Source organism: Idiotropiscis lumnitzeri, chromosome 15 (assembly GCF_059441095.1).
Source record: "Idiotropiscis lumnitzeri isolate Australia: NSW breed Sydney's pygmy pipehorse chromosome 15, RoL_Ilum_1.0, whole genome shotgun sequence".
Lineage (NCBI taxonomy): Eukaryota > Metazoa > Chordata > Actinopteri > Syngnathiformes > Syngnathidae > Idiotropiscis > Idiotropiscis lumnitzeri.
Genome location: NC_142405.1, coordinates 12,169,445 through 12,196,424, shown reverse-complemented (window position 1 = coordinate 12,196,424; position 26,980 = coordinate 12,169,445). Strand labels below are relative to the sequence as shown.

At 40.5% G+C, this 26,980-nt stretch overlaps 2 protein-coding genes and 1 long non-coding RNA gene across 8 annotated transcripts in view; 1 reads left to right on the top strand and 2 right to left on the bottom strand.

The window, feature by feature from the left end:
• tnrc6a (trinucleotide repeat containing adaptor 6A) overlaps nt 1–822 on the bottom strand; it is a 39,213-nt gene extending 38,391 nt beyond the window's left edge. For 2 of the 5 annotated variants that reach the window (XM_088316364.1, XM_088316365.1), the window contains exon 1: nt 550–822. The gene's annotated coding sequence lies outside the window, so the exon portion shown is untranslated. Of the gene's footprint in view, nt 1–150; nt 525–549 lie in introns of those variants that run through there. The other 3 variants (XM_088316367.1, XM_088316368.1, XM_088316366.1) reach the window with 2 other exon arrangements.
• Nucleotides 823–11,693: 10,871 nt separating this feature from the next.
• Nucleotides 11,694–26,547, bottom strand: rbbp6 (retinoblastoma binding protein 6). 2 transcript variants are annotated; one of them, XM_088317504.1, is made up of 19 exons: nt 25,726–26,547; nt 24,377–24,470; nt 23,674–23,722; nt 21,117–21,161; nt 20,907–20,989; nt 20,723–20,819; nt 20,442–20,581; nt 20,183–20,355; nt 19,874–19,977; nt 18,946–19,104; nt 18,744–18,796; nt 18,299–18,401; nt 17,254–17,287; nt 17,130–17,154; nt 16,700–16,999; nt 16,490–16,600; nt 14,453–16,372; nt 14,075–14,192; nt 11,694–13,054 (listed from the first exon to the last, which is right to left on the bottom strand). In XM_088317504.1, the coding sequence occupies exons 1-19, from the start codon at nt 25,889–25,891 to the stop codon at nt 12,086–12,088; spliced, it is 4,743 nt and encodes a 1,580-aa protein (XP_088173630.1). In that variant the 5' UTR covers nt 25,892–26,547; the 3' UTR covers nt 11,694–12,085. The 2 variants fall into 2 exon arrangements, with proteins under 2 accessions (XP_088173630.1, XP_088173631.1); XM_088317505.1 differs by having other exon boundaries at nt 14,075–14,189.
• Nucleotides 24,181–24,517, top strand: LOC148322951 (uncharacterized). Its single transcript, XR_015846682.1, has 2 exons — nt 24,181–24,299; nt 24,396–24,517. It is a non-coding gene; the product is annotated as an uncharacterized LOC148322951 (long non-coding RNA).
• Nucleotides 26,548–26,980: the final 433 nt, after the last annotated feature.

The window sequence follows — 26,980 nt, the reverse complement described above, 5'->3', positions numbered from 1 at the left end:
TGCACAACCGCCCAGCAATCTGCGTCGTTAATTTAGCATGGCGGCTAATGCTAACAGTAGCTACAAGCTACGACGAAGCGGCTAATTCACTTGCGGTCGTGTTCAAAACACGAATGTTAATGCAAGGCGCTGCCAGTTGTTTTTACTCACCAACCCGTCCTTCGAAATAGCTTTGTAGAGTACACAAGGATAGCATGGATTAAATAATAATACTTGGGGAAAAAACGCGTAACCACCTAAGGTTAACCAATGACTATAAGTAGTTAACGCTAGCTATCTTATCAATAAATACGAATGGTACGTGTCCAACAGTTTTTGAATCACAAATTCTAAAATGCATGTACTATTTTATTTGCAAACTGCTTACAAACTACCCGCTCGCCTTTACTACCAGTTAGCTCAGCTCAGCCAACTAAAACAACAGCGACAGCGGCTGAACTTATCTCCGCCACTCCGTACTCTGTCGATGACGCCCGGTAAGGTTACAATGGCACGGCATCAAGGGGCGTAAAAAAAAAACTAAAAACCGTGAACAAAAACAATCCTCACCTCATTGAAGAATAAAGTGCAACAGAGTGGAAAAGGAAAGCCGATTGTAAGGCTAAAAAGAATTCCTTGAACGCGTTCGCAGCATCTACGACGGGAGACATTCGTCCTGCATGATCGCCATTTTCTTCTTAACTCGCTGCTGCTACTGCTGCTGGCTAACCTTTAGCATTTAGCTGTTAGCTGCAGATCTGATGCTTTCGCTGCTGTGCGCGTGCACGTCTGCGCGGGCACGCTGGAGGGAGGGAGGAAGGGAGAATGGGGGCGGCGGCCCGCTCGCCTGAACGCGTATGTGACTGGGGGGAGGGTGTTGAGGAAAACACTCTCCACTTCCTCTGACTGAACACAACCGCACACTACTAGAAGAGCCGAGAAGCTGAAAAGTAAAACTCATTACCGCTAAGTAAAATTTGGAGGTTTCTCGAAAACATTCATAAATGAATTGGGTGTTTATGCATAGATGTCATATTGCCCTCAAATGGAAATGGTTTTAGTTTTTTTTTTTATTATTATTTGGGGGGGGTCACATTTTAACATTTTCAGTTATATATATTGAATCCACAGTATAAAATGTGGGCCAAACGTAGATACAGACTTTGGAAATTAATTTACTTTATTTGTTGGAATTTAAGCGATGGCAAATACTGAGTCAAGAAGAAATGAAGGCAAAAGAGCAACTGAGAAAGGACACAAAATCAAAAAGCAATTCCGAGGCAAACATGGAAGGCAGTCAAGAAAGAAACGAAAAAAGCAGATCTGCGGTGGATGGAAGAGGTAAGGAAAGAAGAAAAGCATGAAGGAAGGCAGAAAATAGGTTTTGGTGAAGGAAGGATGGAAGGGTGAGAGAATAAAAATAACTTTGAGGGAAGGAAAGAATAAAGGATGGAGGTTAACCTCCTTCCTTCATTTGTACTTTGCTAGGGAAAAAAAACTGTAAATGTAATAAAATGGAAAAAAATATATAGTGTGTGTATACTTTCTTTTGGTCCACAATTGACTGAACTCAACTATTAAAGCACTCCTAAAAGGAAGCAAGCCATAATTACTATTTTTGAACTATTCAATTTTACAATTGGAAATTACAGTGGAACAGCAGTTAGCATGTCTGCCTCACAATTGTGAGATTCGAGTGACCCTCCTGTGCGGAGACGCATGATTGTGGATTTTCCGCAGACACTCTGACACGTTGCCGGCTGAAATAAACAAAAAGCGACTCTAAAACCGAGAAGAGTTTTGTTTAGAGGTGCCCTGTGATTGGCTGCCAACTCGTCCTGGGTCTACCCCGCCTCTGGTCCAAAGTCAGGTGGGATAGCTTCCAGCTCTCCCGTGATCCTAATGAGGACAAGTGCTATATTATGTTCAATTATATAGAAAATGATGTATGAATTCAACGAGTCAACACGTTATTCCTGAACTCATTCGACACTAGCGCAGTCTTGCATCCAATTGAGTCTTCTCACATCAGCCCTAAAAATAGTTTAAAAAGAAAGAGTATAATAAATCTGTGAAAACTGTGGGTGTTAGCAGCGCTGCATGGTTGTGGGTGGCTGTTTTGAACATTAACCTGCCAGAGGCAAAAACAGTCAATTGCCTTACTGATTTACCACCGGCAACTGTGTTTACTTTACAATCCGATTAGATTAAAGAGCTTGTAAAATACGAAATGGAAATATTTCGCAAATCATGTTTCCTAAATGACAGTACAGTTTTCCATGCTGTTTTGTTTGTTTTGGGTATCAAGTTGTAGTGTCACAAAAGAAGAATTAACCGTCATTAAAAGGTGCTCTGTGGTTTCATTTCAATGCGTTATAAGAAGTCGGTCGTGTTGCAGAAGTTCAAATTCCACACTCAGTCAGTCAGGGTGATAGCGCGGACACTAAAAAGGTGACTACGGTGTTTATTAAATGCAGATTAAAGAATCCATTCAATGACTAGGCTCTTAAAAGTATTTACTTCAACCCCAATTACAGCATAAACAGGGCATTGCATAAACTTTTTAAATAATGTTGAATTGTTTTTTTCTTACTTTTACCTTTATCAGTAAAATCAGCTAACATTAATCAACCTTAAACAAAAAAGTGACAAAGATGTTGGTGTAAAAGAGTGAATTCGGATTTATGAGGAAAAAAAATGTTAACCACAATTTCAACACTTTTCTTGAAAGCACGATATACAGTACATTGGAACTTGTTTGTGCGGTTGCATCCAACAGGTTGGAGGTAATACGGGCTGTCGGAGTGACATGGCAGCAGATGGTCCGGGGGGGCACTTTGACACACGTGCAAACAAATCTGATAGCTAACATGCATATGAGGCACTGATAACATCTAGTGAGGAAATTGACTGATGCTTTAATTGAGATTATTATTATTATTTTTTTTATTTCTGAAATTTGCTCATTAAATAATTTTGATTGACACGACTCAAAGTATCAAATGAAACTTAAACACACACTACTTTATATATGACATGTCTTTTGCCTCGATAGAAACTCCAATCTTGTAAAAACCTATAACATGAGGATAAATGTAGTGTATATGAACATTGTAGTCAGAGATTAGACAGCGACCTTGACAGGCAGCGTGTTGTATGCAGACCCGAGGTGGTTTAATCATTCACGCTCGTATTTACACACACTGCCGTTCATTTCCTGAAGACATACACTCTGCACTCAACCTGCTAGTGTTTTGTCGTTGCAGTCTATGCATCTTCATAATGACATCGTTATCAGGGATTGCTGAGAAAGACTTGGTCAAAGGTTCCCGTCAGTCGGCACCGGGAATGCCAGAATGATTTTAGTTGCTTTAGTATTTGTGTGCTTGTTGTACTCTATATTCTATTATATTACATTACAACTTTATTTATATCGCACATTTCACAACAGCTAGAGCTGTAACAAAGCGCTTTCCGTAAATATAATGCACCGATTAAATTTGTTGAATGTGAGAATAATCTAACCATACTGTTTATCTAGTAAATTTATCTAGTGTAATGTAAGGAATTATATTGCTCATATTGTACTGGACAGCCAGGCTCTACCCTATTACTGAGTAAGTTCCAGTCAATTAATTCTCCATAACACAAATCAAGAAAGAAAAATATATAGCGATGGTATTGATTTTTTTTCATTGTTTTAAATTAAAAATGAAAGTTTGCTATTGGTTTTAATGCGTGGACTGTTTTTCATCATAACATGTTTTCTCTGCATTTGTTGTGAAATCCATAAAACAATGTAATTACAATAATAAGTAGTCCATACAAGACCTTTGTCACCTTCATTGGCTGCGGCACAGCTGGGATGTGACATATGGACTTGAATGATCGGGGTGGAACGCGATCTCCAAGTGCCCACTTGACAGTGGTGATCTGTGATCGTCCGCTCGTGGAAGAATGTTTGCAGTTCCTTATGAACATAGTCTGCGCGCTTCAATCTTCTGCATAAAGTCCCAGGAATCTAGTTCCCCTTCTGCCATGTCAAAGACTGTACACATAGTCAACGCTAGTCGGCTGTGTTCACGCCCACAATGGCGCAAACACCCGCGACAATCTGCGTTCAAAATACCAAAAGAAAGAAAACGCCACACATGTGCACAAGCCCAGAGAGTCTAAATGAGTAAAATGAATTCAAGCAGCAACGTTACTGCCAGATAGTAACAAAAATAGTGCTCAATGAAGTGCAGATCACTGCTTTGGTTAACTTGGTAAAAAAAAAAAAGTGTGGAAAAAAAACAGAGTGCTATATTTGCATTTGTTTGTCTAACGATAATGTGGCGAGCGGCACTTTCTGCAATCGAAAGTGTACTCTCGAAATATTATAAGGAAGTAGAAATGTGAAGCCACAAACAAATGCTTCAAGAAATTTTCATGAAAAACAAGTTCATTCAGAACAGTTATGATTATGTTGTCTTTTTATGTGTCGCTGCTCCTGATATTTAAGTATTGGTTATTTTAAGATGATCAATTATTTTAACATCAATGCTAATTTCTGTTCGCCTGTATGTGATGTTTCACTTTGTTAGCTAAGCGAGTGGATCTTTAAAAGAAATTCTACAATTGGTAAAACAATTGGTGTTTAATTAAATGTTTATTTCTCGTTTGTTGTACTAATCCTGTATATATCTCCAATGATAAAAAAATGGTTCACTGTAGTTTCATTATGGCTTAAATTGTTAAATAGATCAAATCGAATCTAAAATCTTTATTTATATCCAAGTTTACTTAATTTGATCATGTACGTCGGTTGCAGGATTACTGAAAACAATAAAATAATATATGACAGGTTAACACATTTGAATCATATGAAATCATGCATGTTGGAATTTCATGATTAAAAAGCACCGTTTTTCAGTGTAGTCCCAAAAAAATCAATTGCCTCGTTTTAGTGTCACCTAAAACTACCTCTGAACTTGGCAGAGGCAAAAGTTACATTTACACCAAACTTAAAAAACCCTCGACCCCTGGAATGTTCTCTCCCCACTCACCCCTGACTTCCTCTATTGAGATTTTTCTAAACTGAAACTTGCTCATGTTGTAATATCACTGAGAAACAAACAGACACATGAACAATGATCCTGTGCAGCTGCAGGAACGTGCAAAAGTGGGTGCGCCATTGTTACAGAGGCCAAAGAAGGAAGCATAGAAAATTGTAATGAAATGTGGCAGCATGTAAACAGAAAGTGAAGGGTGAGGACAGAAGCAAAGAAATAATGAAAGAAAGAAAGACAAAAAACAAGAAAATAAGAAGAAAAGAAAAGACAGAAGGAAAGCCAGACAGAAACAAATAAAAAGGAAAAGAAAAAAACGAAAGAAAGATAGAAAGAGTGAAAGAGAAAAGAGTGAGAGCGAGAGCGAGAGCTTTTGTGGTGGGGGGAGGGATTGCAAGAGCTACAAAGAGAAGAAGGTCAGAAAAGAGATTTGCATGTCAAGTAGTAATGGGCTGGCCCCAGTGCACACATTCACACCGAGCTAATGAATTGCGAAACGAACAGAAGAACTGTGGAAATTATTACAAAATGAGTAGCTCTAATCCTGTGGTTTCACTGAGTCTGTGATAGTGAGCCACCGACTGCAATTATTTCAGAGCCATTTCTGCCAAGGAAAACTAACAACAGACTTGTAAAGGTGTACCGAATGTGATGGCTTGTGGACTGGTGCATAAATGGACTTAAAGGGGAAGTCAACCCCGAAATTTTCCATACAATAATTTATTCTATGGCGGCCCACTAGTCTAAACACGGCATTCTGATTAATGTTGCGTTTGTACAATATGAGTTAAAATCCTGCTTTTGTCCATCTCAGGGGGAGGCCATTCTGACACTTGCCGTTGAGTGAAAATGACATCAGAGTTGATCAGGGCTCAGATAATCACCAATCATAGCTCAGATTCAGATGACGAGGTGATCATTACCTGAGCAACTCGACAGAAAGGGAGATGGGTAAAAACTGATGGATTTTGCTGCTTAACATTCCGCAAACGCAATATTAATCAGCATGCCATGTTTCGACAACCTAATGCGCATAAAAAATATCATTGCCAAGATTTTTTTTAGGTTGACTTCCCCTTTAACAACGTCTATATTACATACAGTACGTCATCACTGTCACATTGAGGCGGTTCCTAAACCCTCACACGGCCTTCATGTGTTCCACACCTCACCATCACCACAGCACTTTAATTTCTCACAGTTTCCAGTTTTCAATGGAATTATTTTCTCATTATTCTCCTCCTTCCTTCTCCACCCACACACGCACACGCACACACGTGACAATAGCTTAACAGATACTGGCACCCTCACTCTTGCTGACTGAAGTCTTGATTCACTTTCATCTATCTTTATCTCCTTTCCTTTTTACCCGCCGTCTCCTCAGGCGGCTAATTATAAGTTAAGTGTTTAGAGGTCTTAAGCATTAGACAGAAATAATAGGTTTAAATGGAAACCTGGCAATTTTCTGACGCTAGAAATCACTATTAAGAAAGTGTATTACCGCAACATAAGAACAGTTTTCGTTGCCATGTTAAATTATCCCTGTTAAAGTAAAAAATCAAAATAAAAAAAGCTCTCCCGTAGGATTTCATTAAAAGGTGTCCAATGAGTCGAGCAACATCACGTGTGCACAAAAACAAACTCATCATACAGGCATCAGTCCAGCGCATAGCATCATTACATTATTACATTCTGGAAGTCTGAAAAGGTCGCCCCGCAGGAGCTTTCTCCCATTATGCAGATACTGGTGATAAGGGATGCATGCTTTTATGCAAATGGCCTCTCATCTATCTGCATGCATATCACCTATCAAGTGCGGCCCTTTCACCTCTATTACCACAGCAGCTCATGCAGAACACTGGTCAAAGAGCACCGGGATCTCCAGTGTTTTACAATGCGGCACATAAAATCGCATTGAGTGCATAGCTTCAGAACGGGGCTGTGTAAAGGTTTGGGACCAAATAAGGAAAATGCCTCTTCAAAAAGCAACATTTAAAGGTCATAAGCTGTTCTTCCGCAGTGCTTTGTTCATTGGAGTGCCGACTGCAGGTTACATTATGTTACTCAAGACATGATCACGTTGTTTTTGCAAATATATCACAGCCAAAGATGAAGAAGTGCATGTACTCCTCTTGCAATGTTGAAAATATAAGGATGACTTATTAGCCGTGTCACTTTATGACACATATACAGTCACAAGTCATATTTTCCATTTGTCTCATAAAAAGGCAAATGCTCAAAATGTCTGCACCTTGTTTAAATTTATTTGCATACGGTATATTCATTGTGGACATAACCACTATTGTGATATTTTGTTATTTACATGTCACTGTCAAATTCCTGCCAACCACAACTGACAGATTACCGTTAAAATGTTCATATTACAGAGGTATTGTATTCAGTCCAGAGTTTAACTGTATTGAGTTTCAAGTACGCAATTGTTGTTTTCGTCATCCATTAGAATCATTTTCTAACAGAACGTTTCTATAGAACTTTACGGTTAAAATGTTTTAATTGAAGCGTACTTATGCAGTGCAGCCCCTGTTTATCACGCTAAATCTGCCGCAACAGCAGCCACCAATAATTTACCATCAAATCAGTTTTCTACCTAATAACTTTCAGTCATCCATTTTCTATGCTGCTTGTCCTCATTAAGTTTGCTCAGCTGACTGAGCGTCATGGCCAGATTTTTGTAAATTGAAAATTTCTGCTTTAAAAGAAATGGGAGCATTTGCCACAGCCCCCCTGATAGGTGACAAATGACATCCATCCATGTCTATGTATCATCAACATATATTTATATAGAATATAAATACTTTTTAAAACCTTGTGACTCACGTCATGCAGGTTTGACATTAAAAATCCAGTTTGTAAAGTCTGAGGTGAAAAAATGACACTTTGACCAGTGAAGCTTTTTGACTGTAGAGTCCATGTATTAGAAAAGGGAAACCCAGCGGAGGGAGTGTGCTGGCTCGTGATACAATAAAATGTGGCCGACCTGAAAGCTGCATTGTCATGTAGCGGACCACCACTGGCCTTTTGTTGGCCGTGAACAGACCCCTTGCAGAGCAAGAGAGACGGTGAGAGAGAAGAGGGCGCACTTGAAAGCATGAATGACAAAAGAGGATGAGAGGAAGTGTCAGCAGACAGCAGATGAAAGGAGATGACATTGGATTAAAAAAAAAACAAAAAAACACAAGCCGATTCTATTCATTAGAACACCGCTGCAGATGATCATTTTGGTCATTTTATGCATTTTGCCATAATTGATCTTGGTTAAGTTTCTCAGTGTGTGCATCATCACACACTGACCCAGCCCCCCTCCTCCCCCCACCCCAACCTCAACTGTGTGTCTGCTCACAATGTTCCTGGACATGGGGGTAGGGCTGTGTGTGTGTGTGTGTGTGTGCGCGTGTGTGTATGTTAAGATGGTGCTGGCACGTTGCCAATCTCCCTGTCTCTCATTACAACTGTGTGCGTGTATGCACAGTTGTGGCCTGGCAGTGTAACGGGCGTTACCACGGCAACCCCAGAGCAAGATCCAGAGCTTGTGCATCATTTCTACACAGCGGTGCAATGGCATACCCACACACAAGCGCGCACGCGCACACACCATCAATTGGTTTCATTTGATTGCCACTAACATATCAGCCTCCCTTTATAAGAGTAGATTGTCCTCATTAGATTTAAACGAATGCTAGGCTATGAATAGACACTTTTTTAAACCGGAATGACTCTTGCTCCCCTTTTGTCATTATTTTACCTCATCAAAAATTGGTTACTTTATTTAACTGTCCCTTGCTGTCTTTAATCAACTTTGTATCACTTTACCTCTTGTCCTTGATTAAGTACTAATGTCTCACGCCTTATCTGTTCCTTGGTTGTTCTCTGCATGATGCTACACCAGGGATGGGCAACTTAAATGTTAGAAGGGGGTGCACAATTTGTCACCAGCATGACCGAAGGGGCAGTAGGACTACGCACTTCCTAACCAGATGTAAGACAAAAATGGCGTTCAGAATGCATGCATATGTGCAAAATACGTGCTCTAAATATAGTCTATTTAAATGGTCATAACACATTTCGCAATGAATGTATAAAAGGACTTAACACAGCAGCAAAGCAAATAAATATGACCACACGACAAAGACTCTACCAAATAAAAACTACCATTCAAGGACGGAACAAAACTGCTGAACAACAAATCTTTATTAAAGGGGATGTCAACCCCCCAAAAATGTCTCAACGATAATATGTTCTGCGTAGTCTTAAGTTTTTATCTATCTCAGGAGGACAGTCATTGTGCCACTTGCTATTTACTGATAATGGCATCACTACTCAGGGCTCAGCTAATAACCAATGGCTCAGTTTGCGAATGTCACATGATCAAACTCAGAAAACAGGTGAGCCATAATTGGTCGTTAACTGAGCAACTTTGAAGTAATTTTCATTCGACAGCAAATGACAAAATGGGTGCCCCCGGAGATGGATAAAAATGCAATGCCATGTTTAGACCACTGGAGCACTTTCTTTTTCGTAAAATGCAATAAAAAAAAAAAAAGGCCAAAACCCATTTTAAATGAATCGCACTTGTGTCATTGAGAGATAAAAACAAATGCTTCTGTTTTTGCTCTACATATATCAAGGGTGTGCTTGTTTTTGGACTAAACTGTAAAATGTGCATGATACAAGTTTGTACAAGTTCAATTTCAAGCATGTACATGCGTTTATTGAGCTCAATGTTTGTGTGTGCGTTCTTGAAGTCAGTGCCTGCATAACTTATTCATGAGAGCATAGAATTACACTTCGCCCACACACAGACACACAGTACATGGAGACAAACAGACACACCCCTCATCGCTACCAATAATTTGAATCTTTCATGGACCACAAACTATGTCATGTATTCTTTATTTTACTAAGACCAGGATTGAGGTTTTTAAAATGGAGGAAAATCCCAAGATGGCAGGTGCAAAGCCGTTTCAGTCACAGGAAGACGCAGAGCGAGTTGAGACGAAAAAGGTGCAGCCGATGTGAGAAAAAGTAGAAGGTAACAACAAGGTGAACTGTTGTTATTTTATTCCAACATGTGAGTGATCATTGTGGCCAGAGAGAGACAAAGAAAATAATATTTTGACCTGTTTGACTTTGATGCAGGGCAGCACAGTGTAACGCTTGCTGGGGCCACAAGAAAAACATGTATAGGCACTTTCAGGCCACTTCCACCAACTGCAAGATTCCTTATTTCCTAACAGTGACCAGCCTGAATTTATTTTTTAATACAATTTTCATTAAACGGTCTGATATTGACTGAATTGTATTATGTATTTTAAAAGCATGGATGATTTGAATGATGATCGTGCATAATAAACAATGGTTGCAGGCATCAGGATGATGGCCTTGCTTTGTTGCAATGACAAGACAACACTCCAATCAACATAATAGCCTAAACGCCTCCCTTATCCACATCTTAATGACCCTTCAGTCTTCGCCACGGTCACGCTAATTAAAGAGAGCGCTCGCACAGCCAGAAATTTGACATCTTACTCACAACACAGAAGTGGGGATGGATGACATCATGTGAATGAACCAAAACACACTCACAGGCATCGGAAGCTTTGAATATGACAAGCTAGCCTAGAGGTGATAACAATTCAAGGAACTGGAAATTATTATTATTTTTTTTTTTTGGGAACCTATCCTCTGGAACAAGAGAAAAATTCCCATTTGTTGTTTTTGTGGCCCAATAAACTATGTCGAAGAGAGTTGAGGAGTTCCATTTAAACAACAAAAAAACAGCTTTACTGCCACCTTGTGGTATATTTATGCAAACAACCATTCAAATTCACACTTGCATACAATTTAGTCTTAGTTAAGGTTGTTGAGGAAGATGGAATACCAAGAGAAATACAACCTTCAAACTCCGCAACGAGACTGCAGTCGAAATTCGACCCCCAAACCTTAAAGATGTAAAGCAGCCACGTTAACGACTTTCCACCCCTGAACCACTAAACTGTGCTTCTTTCGTTCCTCAAATTCAGAAACATGCAGTGCTTTATCCCAACAGTTCATTCTCCGCATCTGTATGCAGCACAAACAACACAAAGCACAGCCAGACAGTGTCGGGAGAATGTTCTGACATGTCTGCAGACACATCACACGGACACAAAGGAAATGACAGAAATCATACGAGTGAAATGCTGAAACGGTGAACGGTGAAGAAAATCATACCTCATGTTGTGAGCCCCGCCACACGCAATGAGAACAGATGAGATGTTGATCTTAATTGCTGCATGCTTCACCCGTCTATCTGCTGCAAATTCCTTTGACGAGATGGCCTTTAATAACTTTGCAGTACTGCGCGTAGACAAATTAAAGCAGAATCTAAAAAAAAATTGATTTGGATTTCAATGGAGTCTGTGAAGACGTACCAGCGCTGTCCAGTGACATCCAATAAAAGAGCAGTAACAACAATTCTTCAGTTTAGAACGACTCTGTCAGAAGTATTTACATTAACAACAAGCCTAATATTGCGTTTTTGATGTAAAACGGAAATTTATAGGGAAAGTAACTGAAAAAAAAAAAATGCCACTGCAGTGCATTTTTCCGACTATCTTACCAAGTTATTAACTTGACTGAGGAAAAGAAAAAAAAACATTTAAATGCATAGAATTATTTTTATTTCCTACAAAACAGGAAAAACTAAATTTCCTTATAACCTATAAGCAGCATGCCTTCTGAAATTAAATTTACACAAACAGGCAACAAAGGTTCAATAAATTATCACAATAAATTAGTCACAAATGTCATTCAGCAAAATTCTGTGGACTGCTACTAGGCGGCAGTCAAATTAAATTTTACGACATGTAACATTTCCTAGATGCATCTTGAGCTCCACCTAAAGACTAAAGTGCTTTTCTTTCACCTTTCATTTTGATCATTGGATGAAGTTCAACCAAACCTAACATGAGAAGATGATAAGAAGCTAATCGAGAGGCACTTTATGAAAAGAAAATTAAAAAAAAAAAAAAAAAAAGGAAAAGAAGCCTTCCACTTCAATAAGAACCATCATGTTTCTGCTTGAACTTTTTGAGTTCCTTCTCCAGCTCTTCTCGGTCTGTGTCTCCGTGTCGTTTGCCCTTCTTTGGCTTCCTTTCATGCTCACTCTTCTTCATGATGCTGCTGTTGTGACTGGAGGCTTTTTCTCCATCCATTCGCTCCGCTTTTGCCTCGTGTGTACTGAGCTCACGACTTGCTTCTCTCTCCGGCTCTGTCACCCCTTGGTTCTGTTGGCTTTCTTTTAACAGTTTTTCTTGCTTGTACCTTTTCCATAGCTCTTGTCTGCTCAGGGGTTTCACCTTGACGGTGGTCGGATCTGATTGTTTGACTTCATGGTGATACTTGGACACTGAGTTGGCCGGGGGCTCATCAGAAGGCTTTAATGCCAGGCTCGACCTGCTAGACTCTGGGGGTCCGTGAAGTTTTCCAGAGAGGTGAACGAGGGAACGCAGAGGGCTATTTTTGTTTTCTGTTCTTATGGATTTACTTTCCGCCATGTCATTATCGAGATGCTGGTCGATATGGACATAAGCGTAATTTGTGCTTTTAGAATTGTCATCGGGTATTACATTTATTTGTTTTTTACACTCACTGTGATCGATTAGATGGCTCCCCAAGTCAGCATGATGAGATGTCAAGGAGGGTTGGATTTTGGGTGGGATTGGCGACTCTGTTTCTGCATCTTCTTTTGCGTTTTGCTTTTCATTCCCCACCTCACCTTTCAAGTCTATCTCGTACTCCAAAGGCCTCTCAGCTCCCATCTTTCCTTCCAGCTCAGTGGCACTTCTGTTTTGGCCACTAGAGGGAGCCAGACAAGGGTTTTGCTCTTTGTTTTCAGTCGCAGGATGCATCTCAGCTAATCTTGGTCTCTCTTTCTCATCGTCTCCCTGAGCTTCCCCGTGGCCTGGCGTCACTACTTTTTCATCTTCTGCAGGGTCTTCTTCCTCAAATTTGAAGCAAGGGACCTAGAAAAAAAGAAAGGCTGTGACCCAATCATCTGTGAACTTGCTCCACACACCAGAGAAGTAAAAAAAAAAGCAATCAAACAATACAGACCTAGGCCGAGACTTAAAACATCTGTACACAGATATTGATAATCGGGATGATTTTGAGCATTTTTACCCGCTAGATTCTTAAATGATCAAAGATATATAACAGTGTTATAAGATTCATTTATTTTACAAACTGAATGCAGACAAAGCACTTTGTCCATCCATTTTGTTCTAATGATATTAAATTCTTTCTCAAATCAAACGGGAATGGAAAGTCCCTTTCCCCCCCCCCCATGTATCGCTGCCATGCATCATGTGATATGTAATCATTTTTGTTGAGCACTACTTTGCATTCTGGGATACTTTAAGGTAAGCCTGTCACTAACTGATCTTTTCAGACTCAATTAGCCTATCCCCATTATTCCATTGATTACTCGGGTCCAGATGTCCTGTGGCAAGATCACAGCTCAGATTTCTGATTTGTGGAGCAGACGTAAAACATATTTTGTTTATATTTCTGTGTGTTTTGTAGGCATGAATTGGATTTACATAATTTCCTTATAAAAATACTGCTTAAGTTGTCATACAATTTGGTTTAGTCCATTTTCTGGAAACAGCTTAATCAGGGAAACTGCGATTACACAACACTATTCTTTTTATTTTCCCACCAAATATGACACCAAAGATGAGTGAAAACTATTAGAACCCTCAACCGCTCAACATTATTGCTGTTTTTACATATTAGGTTGATTTTATAATTGACATATTTTACATCCTTTTTGCATTAGCCTTCATCTCGGCACTGTGAGCCATTTCAAAGAGAATTTTTTTTTCAATTCTCAGTCTATAACTTTCGAATGCATGCGGGCATTCTGTCTTAAAACTGAGGTTGCTCACTAACAATGAAATCAACAAAGCTGGTCTGTAGGGAGGTCATTATTTGCACTGTATGAAATAAACGTTAACAGCAACTAGACAATAAGAGTCACACACCTGCAGGAGCTCAAGCGTGTCGTCTTCACCGTGTTTCTGTTCCTGAGGGGGTGTTGTCACCTCTGTTCTGCTCTCCAGAGGCTCCTCACCTCCCCCGTGGTCCAGCGCGAAAGTGCTGCTGTTTGCCAAAATCAAAGAGCAGCATGAAAGCAAAGATAATACAATACGGAATGAAGAGAAGTGTTTTAAAAGTAATTTTTCCATCATGTGGTTTGTTCCATAGTTCTACTGAAATGATTCTGAGACGATTACATTTGTCAGAACAGCACGCTGAGGATATTCATTTGGATTTAAAACCATAATTGATCTACAACTGAAGTTTTGATTCAATTTTAATACGACATTATGTGGCGGGCAAGAAAAATATGGATTCCTTACTTGTCACTCTCCGCTCTAGCGTTTGGCCTCTCACTGGAATGTGACATCATCACAGAGTCAATATCTTCATCACTTATATTCTTTATCTTCACTCCCTCTGCCAGCTCTTCTTCTGGCAGCTCTTCACCAGTTTCCTCTTCAGTTGTCCTCTTTTCAGTCGTAACTACTGACTTGTCATGTTCTATTCCTCGCTCATCATTTGACACGCTGTCATCTACCTCAATCCCTTTCCCACTGCCGCTTTCTTTTCCTTTGCTATTATTTGCCACGCTCTCATCTTCTCTGTTCTCCTTCATAATCGTCCTCTCTTTTTCTTCATTATCAATCGTCACTTCCTCTTTCACACTCCCCATCGCTTTTCCTCCATTGTCGTTTCTCACGCTTTCATCTTCCTCAGTGTCTCTTATATTCTGTCTCTCATGCCCTTTTTTTGATTCTGTCCCATCTTCCTCCTTTGCAGCCCAAAGGTCATGAAGGCCAGTTGCCTGCAGCTTTTCAGTAGCCGGAGCTTCTATTTCATTTTCTTTTACATCACTAATTTCTGAACAGGGCCATTGTTGTATTTGGGTTTTCTCTTCAGGTCTCTTTCCATCCAGTTTGATGTTGATGCTAATCTTCTTCTGTCGTTTCACTTTCATCCCTTCCTCCCAGATGTTTGTCACACTTGGAGGAAGTGATTTCTTCTCCTCTTTCTTCTGCTCTTGTTGCATTTCTTTGTCAATAGGCTGAAGACATTCACTCTTGGGGATTTCAAGATTGGCTTCCATGTGCCTACTTTCAGGAGGTAAGATGGGACTTTTCTCTTTATTTTTCTTCTCACCTGCTCCTTTCACCTTATTGTCGGATTTTGGGGCAATGTCGACTTCAGGGTGTGTGTCTTTATCCACTTTGCAAGCTTTTTCCCTGGGCTTGACTTTCTCACGCCTCTCCACATCCTGCCGCCCAGAGTTTGAATCTTTGCCTCTTTTACATTTATTTTCACTCTCTGGTTTGCGTGGTTTTTCTTTCTCCTTTTTATTGGATTTGAGGGGAATTTGGACAGCATCGGAAGCATCACTGACCGGGATTGAGTCACTGCAAGTATTATGAGTCCTCCTTTTAACCTTGCCTGTTGGGTGTGCAGCCTCCGGGGAACGAATGTTGTCTTCTGACACTATTTCATCATATTTCATATTTCTTTCATGCTCAGGTTTGAGGGCAGGGATGTCTTCAGAATTTGCTGTTGCTCCCTGCTCTTGGCTGTCTTTTTCAGCATCCCCCCAGTGAGAGGCAGCCTTCTCGGATGGCGGCGAGCGGGTGTCACGGGGCGAGCGAGGCAGAGGGGAGCTGCAGTCACTCAAAGATCGAGACGGAGGCGAATGTCCCTCGCTGGAGGATTGCGAGTGACTGGAGCGACTGTCGCTGGATGACTGAGACGGAGGGGAATGACAATGCGTCAAAGTGCTACGCGTATAGTCTAGATGGTTGATTGAGTCTAACTTCTGGCTGGAGTGGTTCTCAGCTTGGTCCGTCCACATAGGATTCGAGGGAGGTGGCAATTGGTGGAAGTGGGTGACATAACTGCTGAAATACTTATCATACCACTCTTTATATTGTATTTTCCATTGCTGGTAGTAATCAGTATTCGTCTCCTGGCTGCTTGTTGGTTCACTGGCAGAACCCTGCCTGGAGTGGCTCTCAGCATGCCTGGAAGAAGTTGGTGAGTGTTCCACTCGTCTCCTGGATTTGTAGCTGCTGTGAGAGGACTTTTTGCTGTGATGGCGTTTTTTCCGGTGATCTGACTGCGACGTAGAACGAGAACCGTCCCGGGGAGAAGATGATGATGATGGCGTGGGCGAGTGGGACCTCTTGTAACCGTAGCTGTAGGAGCGGGAGGGGTCGGTGCGGGTGTGTGGGACTCTGTGACGCGAGTATGGTGACCTGGTGAAGAATATAAACAAAGTATAGTTATCTAGGATTAAAAACACATCAAATACCATTCTGACCACTTATTCCATGTGTATAAAAATCTAACAGAAAATATTTTGCAGCAGTCACCTTGATCGGCCGTGGGATTTTGAGCGGGAGCGACTAGACCTGCTTGATGAGCGAGAGGATTTGGACTTTGAACGAGAGGAGCGTCTGTAGGTGGATCGTATACCAGGCGACCTGAAGCACGCAGTCAAACACAACTGAATTAAAAATAAACTTTTCATTGAAGACATTTGAATGTTTTTCAAGTGTCCGCTTTATAGACATGTCATTCACCTTTCCCTTCTGCGTCCATGATGGCTGAACCATTCCCTCTGAGTGAGAGGACGGGTGGAGGAGGAGGGAGAGGGGATGAGGGGAGGGATGGGAGCACCCTGAGGGTTTGTGTGAGTCCAATTAGGCAGGGCCACTGGGTGTCCTGGTGGGTGACTTAGATACGGCTGACCTGGAGGGTATGTGTGGAAATGGTGGCTGAGGAAGAGAGGTGGAGGAGCAGGTGGATTGGAGGATGATGAGGGAGGGATGGGCTGGAATTCAGTTGTACTTCCCGTGGGACAAATTGAGGATGAGGAGGAACTGTGGGAAAGATACACGACTTTTGAAACTGCGGATGGTGTCAACCTGACCCACGCACAGTTGTGCACATAAGTGTACATACCCCGAGGGTATACTTATGCGCACAACTATACACACAAACTATGCTGACCTGTGCATGCCGGTTGGTGTCTGACCTTTGAGTTGAGGGAAAGAAAAAAAAAAAACAGCCATGTCATTACTAAAAATATTACTTGTTGAAGATATTGAGCTGTACGATTTAAACACTTTCTTACCGAAGGAGGTTTTCTGCACTGGGTCATTGTGAACCTGATCAGAAACCGAAGACTAATTTTAAAGGAGACATTAAACTTTTGTTCACAATTTTAAACAGTTCCCAGGGGTCTGAACATGTCTGTGGCATGCTTGCGTCCAAATTACCCAATGATTAAGAATAATAGACCACATTAGACCTTGCCACAGTTGAATTAGCTTATTTTAGGGCGTGTATGTCTCAGGCAGAGAGCCAGCCCTCATCCTGTACAACACACTGCCGGGCCAAAGGTGAACCATTGGATTACTCTCGCCAAGCTAATGTGCACCCGTTTCTGCCAGCGCTCGGCTGTTTCTTCTTCCGCATCGCAGAGTGCACACTGCGATCAGCTGCTTGCTTTTCTACTCGCAGAAGAAGAGCCCTGAGTGTGAATAGGCCACTGAAAAAACATGTTTACTTGAGGAGACCGCATTTCATGTGTGCATGCAGCCAAAACCAAGCAAGCATCCTCGACGTTGCCACAGCAGTGACACCAATGACCAATCAAGTGTTAACGCTAATACTGTATGTGTGTTCAACATAGGGTCAAGGGGATGATGGGGTACCAGAAACCAAGAAATGCAGAAGATCTGAAGGCCAATATCAAAGTAGGTTAGAATAAAATAACACCTGAACTGTGTTAAAGGATCATCACCTCCATGCCACGTCTATGCTGTCATTAATGCAAAACCAGGCCCAAATAAATGAGGTCATCGTACTTTAAAATACAACTCAGGTCAACGTTTCAGTGTTGAAGTTACTTTTTTTGTCAGTCACATGGAATATTAAAATTTTTGTGAAACATTGAATTATTTTTTTTTTTACATCTTTCTGCCATAATCACAAAAACTTGATTATGAAATATATAAGGCTAGAAATATTTCCCTTAGAGTGTGGTGAACTAATATAAGATACAAGTTTGACTTTTGGAAATAAAGAATTGAAATAAATGGACTTTCCCTCGACATTCTATTTTTTTTGGGACCCACCAGTACATTTGAAGAAGACGCGTTTGTGTGTGTCCTCACCAGTGTCTTTGGCTGTGTTTGAACAGCCGCGGGGTCTTTGTTCAAGAACAGCAAAGAAGGCGGAACAGCCGCTGAATCATCTTGTGTTTTTTCTTCAGCTTCACTGCGTACAAAGAACAGAATTGTATAATGAATAAAGTATTAATCAACTCCTCACTCAGAGTCGGTGACATCACTGTCACAACATCCAAAGGCTGGGAACCCACAAAATATTAATGTGTTTACAGTATCACAAAAAACAACATGAAGGTGCCTTTGAATAAACATCTGTTGGCAGTACAAATATTTACAGTATGCAGTGCACAATTGTAGACAAAAGTATAAAGCCAGAGCTTTTAGGTATGAGAACAAGAGCTCCTAATTTGTTCCAGGTGAACACTAACATCTATCATTCGACAGTTTTCTAAAACAGTTCTAATCGTCGAAGAATAATTTGAATACATACACAGACGGTAGTAGACCGGAAACAGGATGAGCCCCAGACTCGTTAACGTCAGCCTACGTGCATTGTGAGACAGGAGACAACAAAACATTACAGTAGAGGTAAGATGAGAGACAAGCAACTCCTCTCCTTCTGATCACACTTAGTAGTACGCAAGTTCCAAACGGTGTTGCTTCGAGATGAAACCAGTCATAAAGAGGTTGACCTGCTGGTTGCGGGTGGACTGGTGGCTCTTCTGTTGTTGGGTTGTTAATGGAGTAGGAACAGGGTTTGGTGTCGCAGCAGCAGTGAGTGACTGAGGGGGGGCAGACTTTCCTTTCAGACTTCTGGTGTAGCCTCTCTCTTTCTTAAAGTTATTCACAGCCTGTGTGATAAACAAACAGTAAAAGGGAAATAAAAGAATTGAAACTATTCGGGTGAGTCAGAGAAGGAATCAAGTAAGCTACAGTGGAAACTCCAATGTCTAATGCCCCAAAACCAATGTACTTAGAAGGTTTTACAGAAAAAAATGCGAGCGTAATGACAACCACAGAATAAATTGCAAAAGATCAAAATGGTCTGGTAAAACTATTATGAGGTAATTAAATATGACTTTTCCAATAAATGAGCCCCGCTCGTGTTCGTCTTTGCGCCGAAATGAAGCATACTACTGCAACGTACGCATAAAGTGGCGATGGTCAATGTCTTATGCAATGTACATTATTTCTCTTGAGTAGCTGCCTTCTTCATCAATGCAAAAGCCGCTAATCACACTTGTGGGGTGTCAGACGGCTAGCGACGTCACTGGGTCAACGCAGGGCCATAGCTAGTCAGTTGTCATCAGGAAAAAAGTTAAACACAACCAACGGTAGCTGCACAATGGCTGTTTTTTTTTTTCTTTCATGCAAACATAATATCACGTCCATCCATCCATGCTCTAAAATGCTTGAGGAAAACATTTCCCCCTATAGTTCAAGGTTATATAACGGCAACAGTTTGAGCCTCCACCAAATACATTCACTTCACTTCATTGTGCAATGGATTGTGTTCAACTTTGGAGATTCCGCTCTACAGTACAGAAATAACCTCTTTAAAAATATTTAAAGAAACCTTTCCAACATTGATCTCATCACACAACCCCTCTCCTACTTTACCTGACGGAGGAATTTATTGGCTATCAGTGTGTCAGGAGAAACATCCGATTGGTTACACGTGGGACAGACGTGTCCATCCGAGTCCAGCAAGGTTGTACGAATACCTGAACACAAGAGATTGACAAGTAGTACGTCAATAGCATGCATTTAACTGTAGAACAATAACCGAACAGCTTGGTGGTTCAACATCATTAATAAATTCCATCCATTAAGGACGGAAAATGGTGTCATTGACCTTTCACAGTTCAGAGTGACATGTCCAAGGTACTACTTGCAAGGTGACTCGGTGTGTGCTTCTCAGATACTCACAGTCATCACAATAACTGTTTCCACAGCACGGTATGACAACTGAATCCACAAGCAGGTCTCGACAGATGAGACATTGGAGTTCTTCAGGCACAGGGACTTTTTCATCCTCTGGCTCAACCTCTTCTTGGTGCAAAAACGGATGCTTCTCTTTCTTGCCCACAGCGTACGCCTGACTGTGGGCGCATGGTGAAACACACACAAATAACATATTTGCTCTTTTCCTTACTTCCGGGGTGTTGAGTTACCCAGTTACACTCACGCGTCTATGGCAGGAATTGCAAAACGTCCACAATTGGTCAGCATGGCTCCCTTAATGTTGGGGTCATCCACCTCCACCATGAAGGAGCGAGGAATGCCTGTGCTCTTCTTTATCTTTGGAGGAGTATCAAAATTCTTATCCTGTAGTCAGTAAAACACAAACAAGGTTTTGCTCAATAGCTGATTTAGGACCAACTCTAAAAATCTAATACTGCAAATTGTAGTAATTGAAACGTGATCAGGTATATTCTATTATTACTATTATAGACTATTTGCTCCTACCCCAGCGGATGGGCATTTCCTGATGTGGTGTCCAGCGTTTCCACAGCGGAAACAGGTGTAGTTGGCAGGGAGCACCCCACCTAACATTTTGTTGTAACTAGAGAGATTGACGGAAGTAAACGACTGGATTACCATGAATGGAATAATATGAAATAATTAAGAGCAAAACGGGAGCAGATCTCACGTCATGGGGTCATATGAGGACTGATTCATCACCACTTTGATCTTATCATCCTCTGACACATCAGCAGCTGCCAGGTTCAGCATCTGCATGGAGAGGAAAGCTTTGTGTGCCCCCAACAAATACCACATCACAACTGCACATTTTAAAATAAATAAATAATCCAGGTAAAAGGTGAGTGATAGGATGACGAGGGAATGAATTAGAGCATACCTTGGAGAATAGAGGCAGCGTTTTGGAAGAACTATGGTCATCCATCTGTTAGAATTGAACACAAATCCATTTCACTGACAAACCCCAGTTTCAGAAAGACTTAGGACGCATATAATAAAGCTTGATGCGCAAGTGCTCATTTGTGCTACAGAAGTATCACTTAGTTCAGTGGTTCAACACATTTCTATGGGCAAAAATACATTACCATTCTTCTCAATCCAGGACTTCTCCATCTACGGCTGTAATGAAAACTACAAGTCCATATCGCTGTGCTTTAAATTTTCTTTTAAAAGTCTGTGGCCAGATCATTACATCAGTTACTACGTTGGATTTTTAGCCTCAGTACATGTATGGAAGAGCAAAAATAAGGATCAAAAGCCATTTTGAAATAATGAAAAAAATAATATTTAAGACCTTGATGAGGACACCGTGCATTTCTACACCACTGTAAATTACAACTCCAATAAACATCGTTACACAAAATCCACCAATTAAAACTAAGCAGCACATTCGGAAGGTCAAATATCAATTACACAATAAATCAAACACGTTAGAATGCATTTAAATACCCCAAGATGGGTGTGTGTCTGTACTTGAGTCTAAAATGTATTATGCAAATGTATATTTGCCTCCTTTGAAAATCTTCGGCAAACTTTGCCACAAAGTAAAATATAAATATTCAATTACACAAATGATATTGAAATGACTTGGCTACTAACGATTTTCTTCACCCAATTGTGGATGAACAGTTTTCCTGTCTTTGAATAGGAGCACAATGCATGTTAAGTGCTGACTTTCAGCTTCAACGATCAGCGTGCTCACAGACTGGTTGACAAGCACGGGATTTATCTTTCAACAATAGAGCAGGACAACGGCGCCCAATGGTATTCCACCGAGAAGTTGAATGTCCACCATTGGCTAGGCTGGTCACATGAACTGAGTATTTGCTGAGTAGCCACCAACACAAAAATAACTCAAAACAAGCAGAAAAGACAGCCCAGAAAAGTCATCGGCAAACAATTAAAGATAACTTTTGCTGGGCTATCGGTTTTGTATTGATATAATTTACCGGTTATGTAAAGTTGCGTCATATACAAAAAGCTATATTGCTCTACCAATAATATGATGTAGTTATTATCTAATTAACTGTCAATGAAGCTCAAATATCAATTACCTGAAATACTTTCTGAAAAATATTCCAATGTTAGTACAATTTTTGTCTTCCCATCAATTTTAAAACAATGAAATTGGCTGGTTATACCAAGATGGTTGACGCTAATTGGAATAGTTGACAAGATGAAATAACTCAATTGAAATCAAACACATAATACATTGGGCAGCTTCATCATAACACCTTTATTTGAAGAAAAACAAGAAGCTTTAGAAAGTCCAAACGGAATCAATGCTAAGGAGTGAGGACGACACGTCTTCTACTGAGAAATCAGAGAGAAAAATCAAGTCAGGTCAGTAAGCAAATAAAAGCTTTAGAGGACACATATGGTGTTTGTTTATAGAATTCTGCCGGACTAAACAATCAAAAAAAAAAAAAAAGTCATCAAAAGCCTACTTGTTAGGACTGAGTAAAATCTTTAAAATTATTCTTATTTCAACATAGGAAAGGTATGATGATGTTTATTGCATTTTATTTTGGTAATGGCAAAAGGTTTGGGGAAAACCGCTTGTTTTTGTGTGGGGAGGCAACAAAAAACAATCATTACAGTATTGCAGCTACATTTTTTTTTTTAAAACGTACACGTCTTCCATTTATCACAGTTGGATATTAATCCAAAACTGACTCGCAGTTTTGGATGTGAGCCTATTGGCTGACACCATTATGCAGAATGATGGCGCAACAGTTGACTTTTTATCAGACATCAATAACCGCCTGCTTGATAACGTTTGACCCGCCCAGGCTGAACTTGGCACCCCATTTGCATATGACTGGAGTGGGAAATAAAGCTCTCTGTAGATTGGTCAATGCAATGCAATGCATAATTGAGAAGATTTTTCCATTCAAGTGTCCTTTGATTATTGTTCATAGTGCCGCGACCATGTAAATAGTTCACAAGTTCTGCGGTTTCCTGTTCTCTGGAGAGGCTGTGAAGGCAACAGGGGGGTGGATGGCGGAGGGCGGGAGGAAATAAGAGTGAGATAGGAGAGACTGATTTTTAACTGACTCGAGTCAGCGTTATGCTGGTTGTCGCGGCCTGGTTGTGGCCAACAGTAGCCGTCTTAGTTAATAAAAGAGTTTGCTGATCGATCGCTTCTTGGCCTGATTTCTGCTACAACGTCACAATATGCTCTCCTGCTGCTGCAATTTCACATGTGGAAACGCTAATGTCAATGAATCAGCGATTAATTGGGTATTGTGGTACACTCTTTAAAAATCATATACAGCATGTTCTCAGTTAAGCAGTTTCTTTTACCTCCCAAACGTAAATAATGTAGGTTGAGGTCAAATTTGACACAACGTTTTACTTGCAAAATAATTTTAATTGACTTTTAGGTTTGGTGCGCAACAGCAATGTGGCAGGAGTGTGGTGGTTTAGTTACGTACTGCTTTGACGGCTCCAGAGGCAAAGTGGCAATGGGCATCTGAGCGCTCACTACAACATGGGGGGAAAAAGAACAAACATGTTTACTATAGTTGATGATGAGGTGTTATGATAACACTTTAATGGATGACTTTATCGTTAGGCTCCATTTTCAACAGGTAGCACAATATTAAACACCGCGGTGGCAATATTTTTCATACATATTACTTGACTATAATAAGGTTACAGATTGAAATTGTTGGTTGTGATCGTAAAAAAAAAATACTATTGATAATCTAAATAATACTATTTCGAACAAGCTGTACACAAATGGATAAAGAGCCACATACTGTAAATGTCAAAGAAATTAGTTGATCAGAGTTCTGGATGAAAAACATTTCATCATGTTCCTTTTTGTTTTTTACTATTTTTGGATGGCTGGTTGTACCACTAAGAACAAACAGCTCCTCTTGGTTACATATTAACACTGAAATCTCTTGGTTACATAAATTATTATTTACAAGACTGTTCCACTGAGGTCGTTTACTGCGTTCCAACTGTGAAAAAAACCAAAGTTCCCTACCAAAAACTGGCTTCATATATTTGTTTCAAGAGCATGCAAGCAGACCTTCCGGAGCGTATGTTTCATGTAAGATGTGGCCACAGATAAACAAGTGCTATTAGAATTAAAATGGAACTGAATGTATTTTAAGTGTTGAAACTTACATGTGAGTCTTTTTCACAGAGACCCTGATGTTGGGGACCCTCCTGACAATCACTGAAGAGCCTTTGGGGATGAGCCCCTCCTCGTCTGTATACTCTGAGAAATAAAAGTAAGGCTTCAGAGAAGTTCCACAATGAATTTTACCCTGACCTTTCTTGTCGTTTTTACACTGCATGACTATGACAGTAACGTTTAGGTCTTTACAGTGTCAGGTCTGTTTTAGACACCAGTAATGTTGATGAGATAAGGATTTACTTCAACTTCTAACATTTTAGTTGTTTGATGAAATATGGCCGAAAAGCGACCACTCAGCGGGAAGCGCAAGGCCATTTTGGTAAAGAAACGCTCCAATGGAAAAACAGCTGACAACTTAAAATGTGTAAATCAGATTGAATAAAATTTGAAAATGCTTCAGTTAAAAAATAAAATACATAAATAAACTTCCTTAATACAAACAAGTAGTTTTTTTTTGTAACTTGGTTCTTCCTCAATAATAATTCTCACAAAAAAAACAAATGCAGTGGGACCTTGAGATACAAGTTTAACTTGTTCCGTGAACACGTTTGTAACTCAAAACAATCACATTTCAAAGCAACTTTCCCAAATAAAATGGTATAAAAACATACAGTAACAATATCATTAAATGGAAGGCAATGAAGGCACTTTTTATCACTTTTTGTAAATTCAATTTAATGGACATTGTGCTGCTCCATTGTGCGCCTTGGCCACCTGCTGGCAGTATCATACATATCTACAACTGTACTGTGAATGGAAATGGTCTCAGCTTCTCAGTACCCCAGCTATGTTAGTCATTCATTGCAGAGGATGAAGAATATATACTTGCGAGTATTGTTATATTACTCTTCTACAAGTGTTGTTTTCAAATATCAGTTGATTAACTCTGCGACACTGATGCCATTCGTTTACCTGTCAATAGCGCGCCAAATTATGTATTTGCATTAAGATAGCAGACTTTACTGCAAAGTTAAATAAATCATGAGTGCCGAATTTCCCCCAGGATAAGAATGCAGCGCACAAATTTTATGATGGAGAAATCCACTCAACACGGTTAAATGTTCAACCTGCCAAACAGTCGAAACCCAAGCCACGCAAAACATCGCCCCCTGGCGGTTACATATTCTAACGGATCGCAGATTTTCTTTCTACGATTAAACACATAGAGAGAGCGGGGTTCGGGGATTCTAAATGCACCACTCATCTTGACCCACCAGACAGCTGCATGGCAACGCGGGACCACGTGTTTTCTAACCAACATTTATCTGTCAAACATTTGTTAAAGAACAAGTAGAACAACACATCCAGACGTTCACGCCTGCCAATGTCACGTTACCTTCTTTGGTTTGCGCGTTGGTGATCTGCAGGTCGCAATCGCCGGCTCGCAGCCTCTCCCTGCTCATGATCCGCTCCTTCAGGTCCGTCAGCGTGATGTGCGGCCCGTCAAACACCACCGTGGCGTAGCTGAGTTTGGAGGAGAATTTGTAATGTATATGAGTCATGTTGACACGAAGCAACCGCTTCAACCCCACTGACAGGAAACCTCCCACGCGTGCTGGTAAAGGAGCTTAGCTAGCGTTAGCTGCCCGGAGCTTGACTTGGCTAGCTAACAAGTGTCTGGCAAAGTAGACACTAAGACATGTCATCTCTCAAATCCTGGTAGATCGCCAACAGGGGGTGAGGTCGAGGCTGAGTCAGTTGCTTGGGAGTCCAATTTGTGCTTTCTTCACACAAAACGAGGCTTTCGAGACGAGTTGGTAGCTGACAGAAACTACCAGCTGTTTCCACTTTCTCCAAGCGACTGCTCGTCGTCAGCAAAGAGCCGGTTGATGCTGCGTTCAAGTGATCCCGAACACGTAGGCGCGGACGTAGACGTCCTTATCTGATTAGGTGCTTGAAGTTGTTCGCTCTAATAGCATGAACATTTTAACTAGATATCAGTTCTTATTTTTTATTTTAAAATCATCAAAAAATTTAAATCAAGGTTGTTTTTTGTTCACGTGTGAAAGTCAATCAGTGTCTGCATAGTGCTCATTTGTTAAAAATAAGTAAACTTAGATTTATATCTATGCAGTTTTGATCTAAACCGCTCATATGTATCCACATCAAACCATAGATTATGTCGTTGGAGCGCTATGACCACATTTGACAACAGCATTGTGAATATTCCGATGGCATTGAAAGCGGCAGCACAGTGCCTTTCCGATAAGTGGAGCACCTGTTTGAGCAAGACAAATGATGAGGAAGAGAATCATTTACCGGATAAAGTTTTTTACGCAATAGATTTCGTCTGTCCACATTATTAATTCGATTTTTATTTTTAGTACTATTATTTTTAAAACTCTCAAAATGTTTGCGAAACCACTTAAGATACATTGGAACTAATAACCTTCTCAATTAGTATTGTCGTCATCAAAATATAAATATAGTATAGCGGTTTGTCATTACGTTTTTGTTGACTTCAGTTTTATTCGTGCATTTGAAATCATCCTCTGGAGGGAGACAAAACATTATTTATCGCGAGCCCATGTGAGTTATTCTGCACTGCAGTGACTGTGTAAACTGAGGGCCATTTATTTGGGCCTGAGCCA

What these genes read in the sequence shown, in the direction of transcription:
- rbbp6 (XM_088317504.1), bottom strand. Translation starts at nt 25,891, where the DNA reads ATGACTCATATACATTACAAATTCTCCTCCAAACTCAGCTACGCCACG. An exon ending in TCTGTGAAAAAGACTCACAT is followed by an intron (nt 23,723 to 24,376) that starts GTAAGTTTCAAC and finishes CCCATGTTGTAG; the next exon opens with TGAGCGCTCAGATGCCCATT. An exon ending in CATGGACGCAGAAGGGAAAG is followed by an intron (nt 16,601 to 16,699) that starts GTGAATGACATG and finishes TGCGTGCTTCAG; the next exon opens with GTCGCCTGGTATACGATCCA.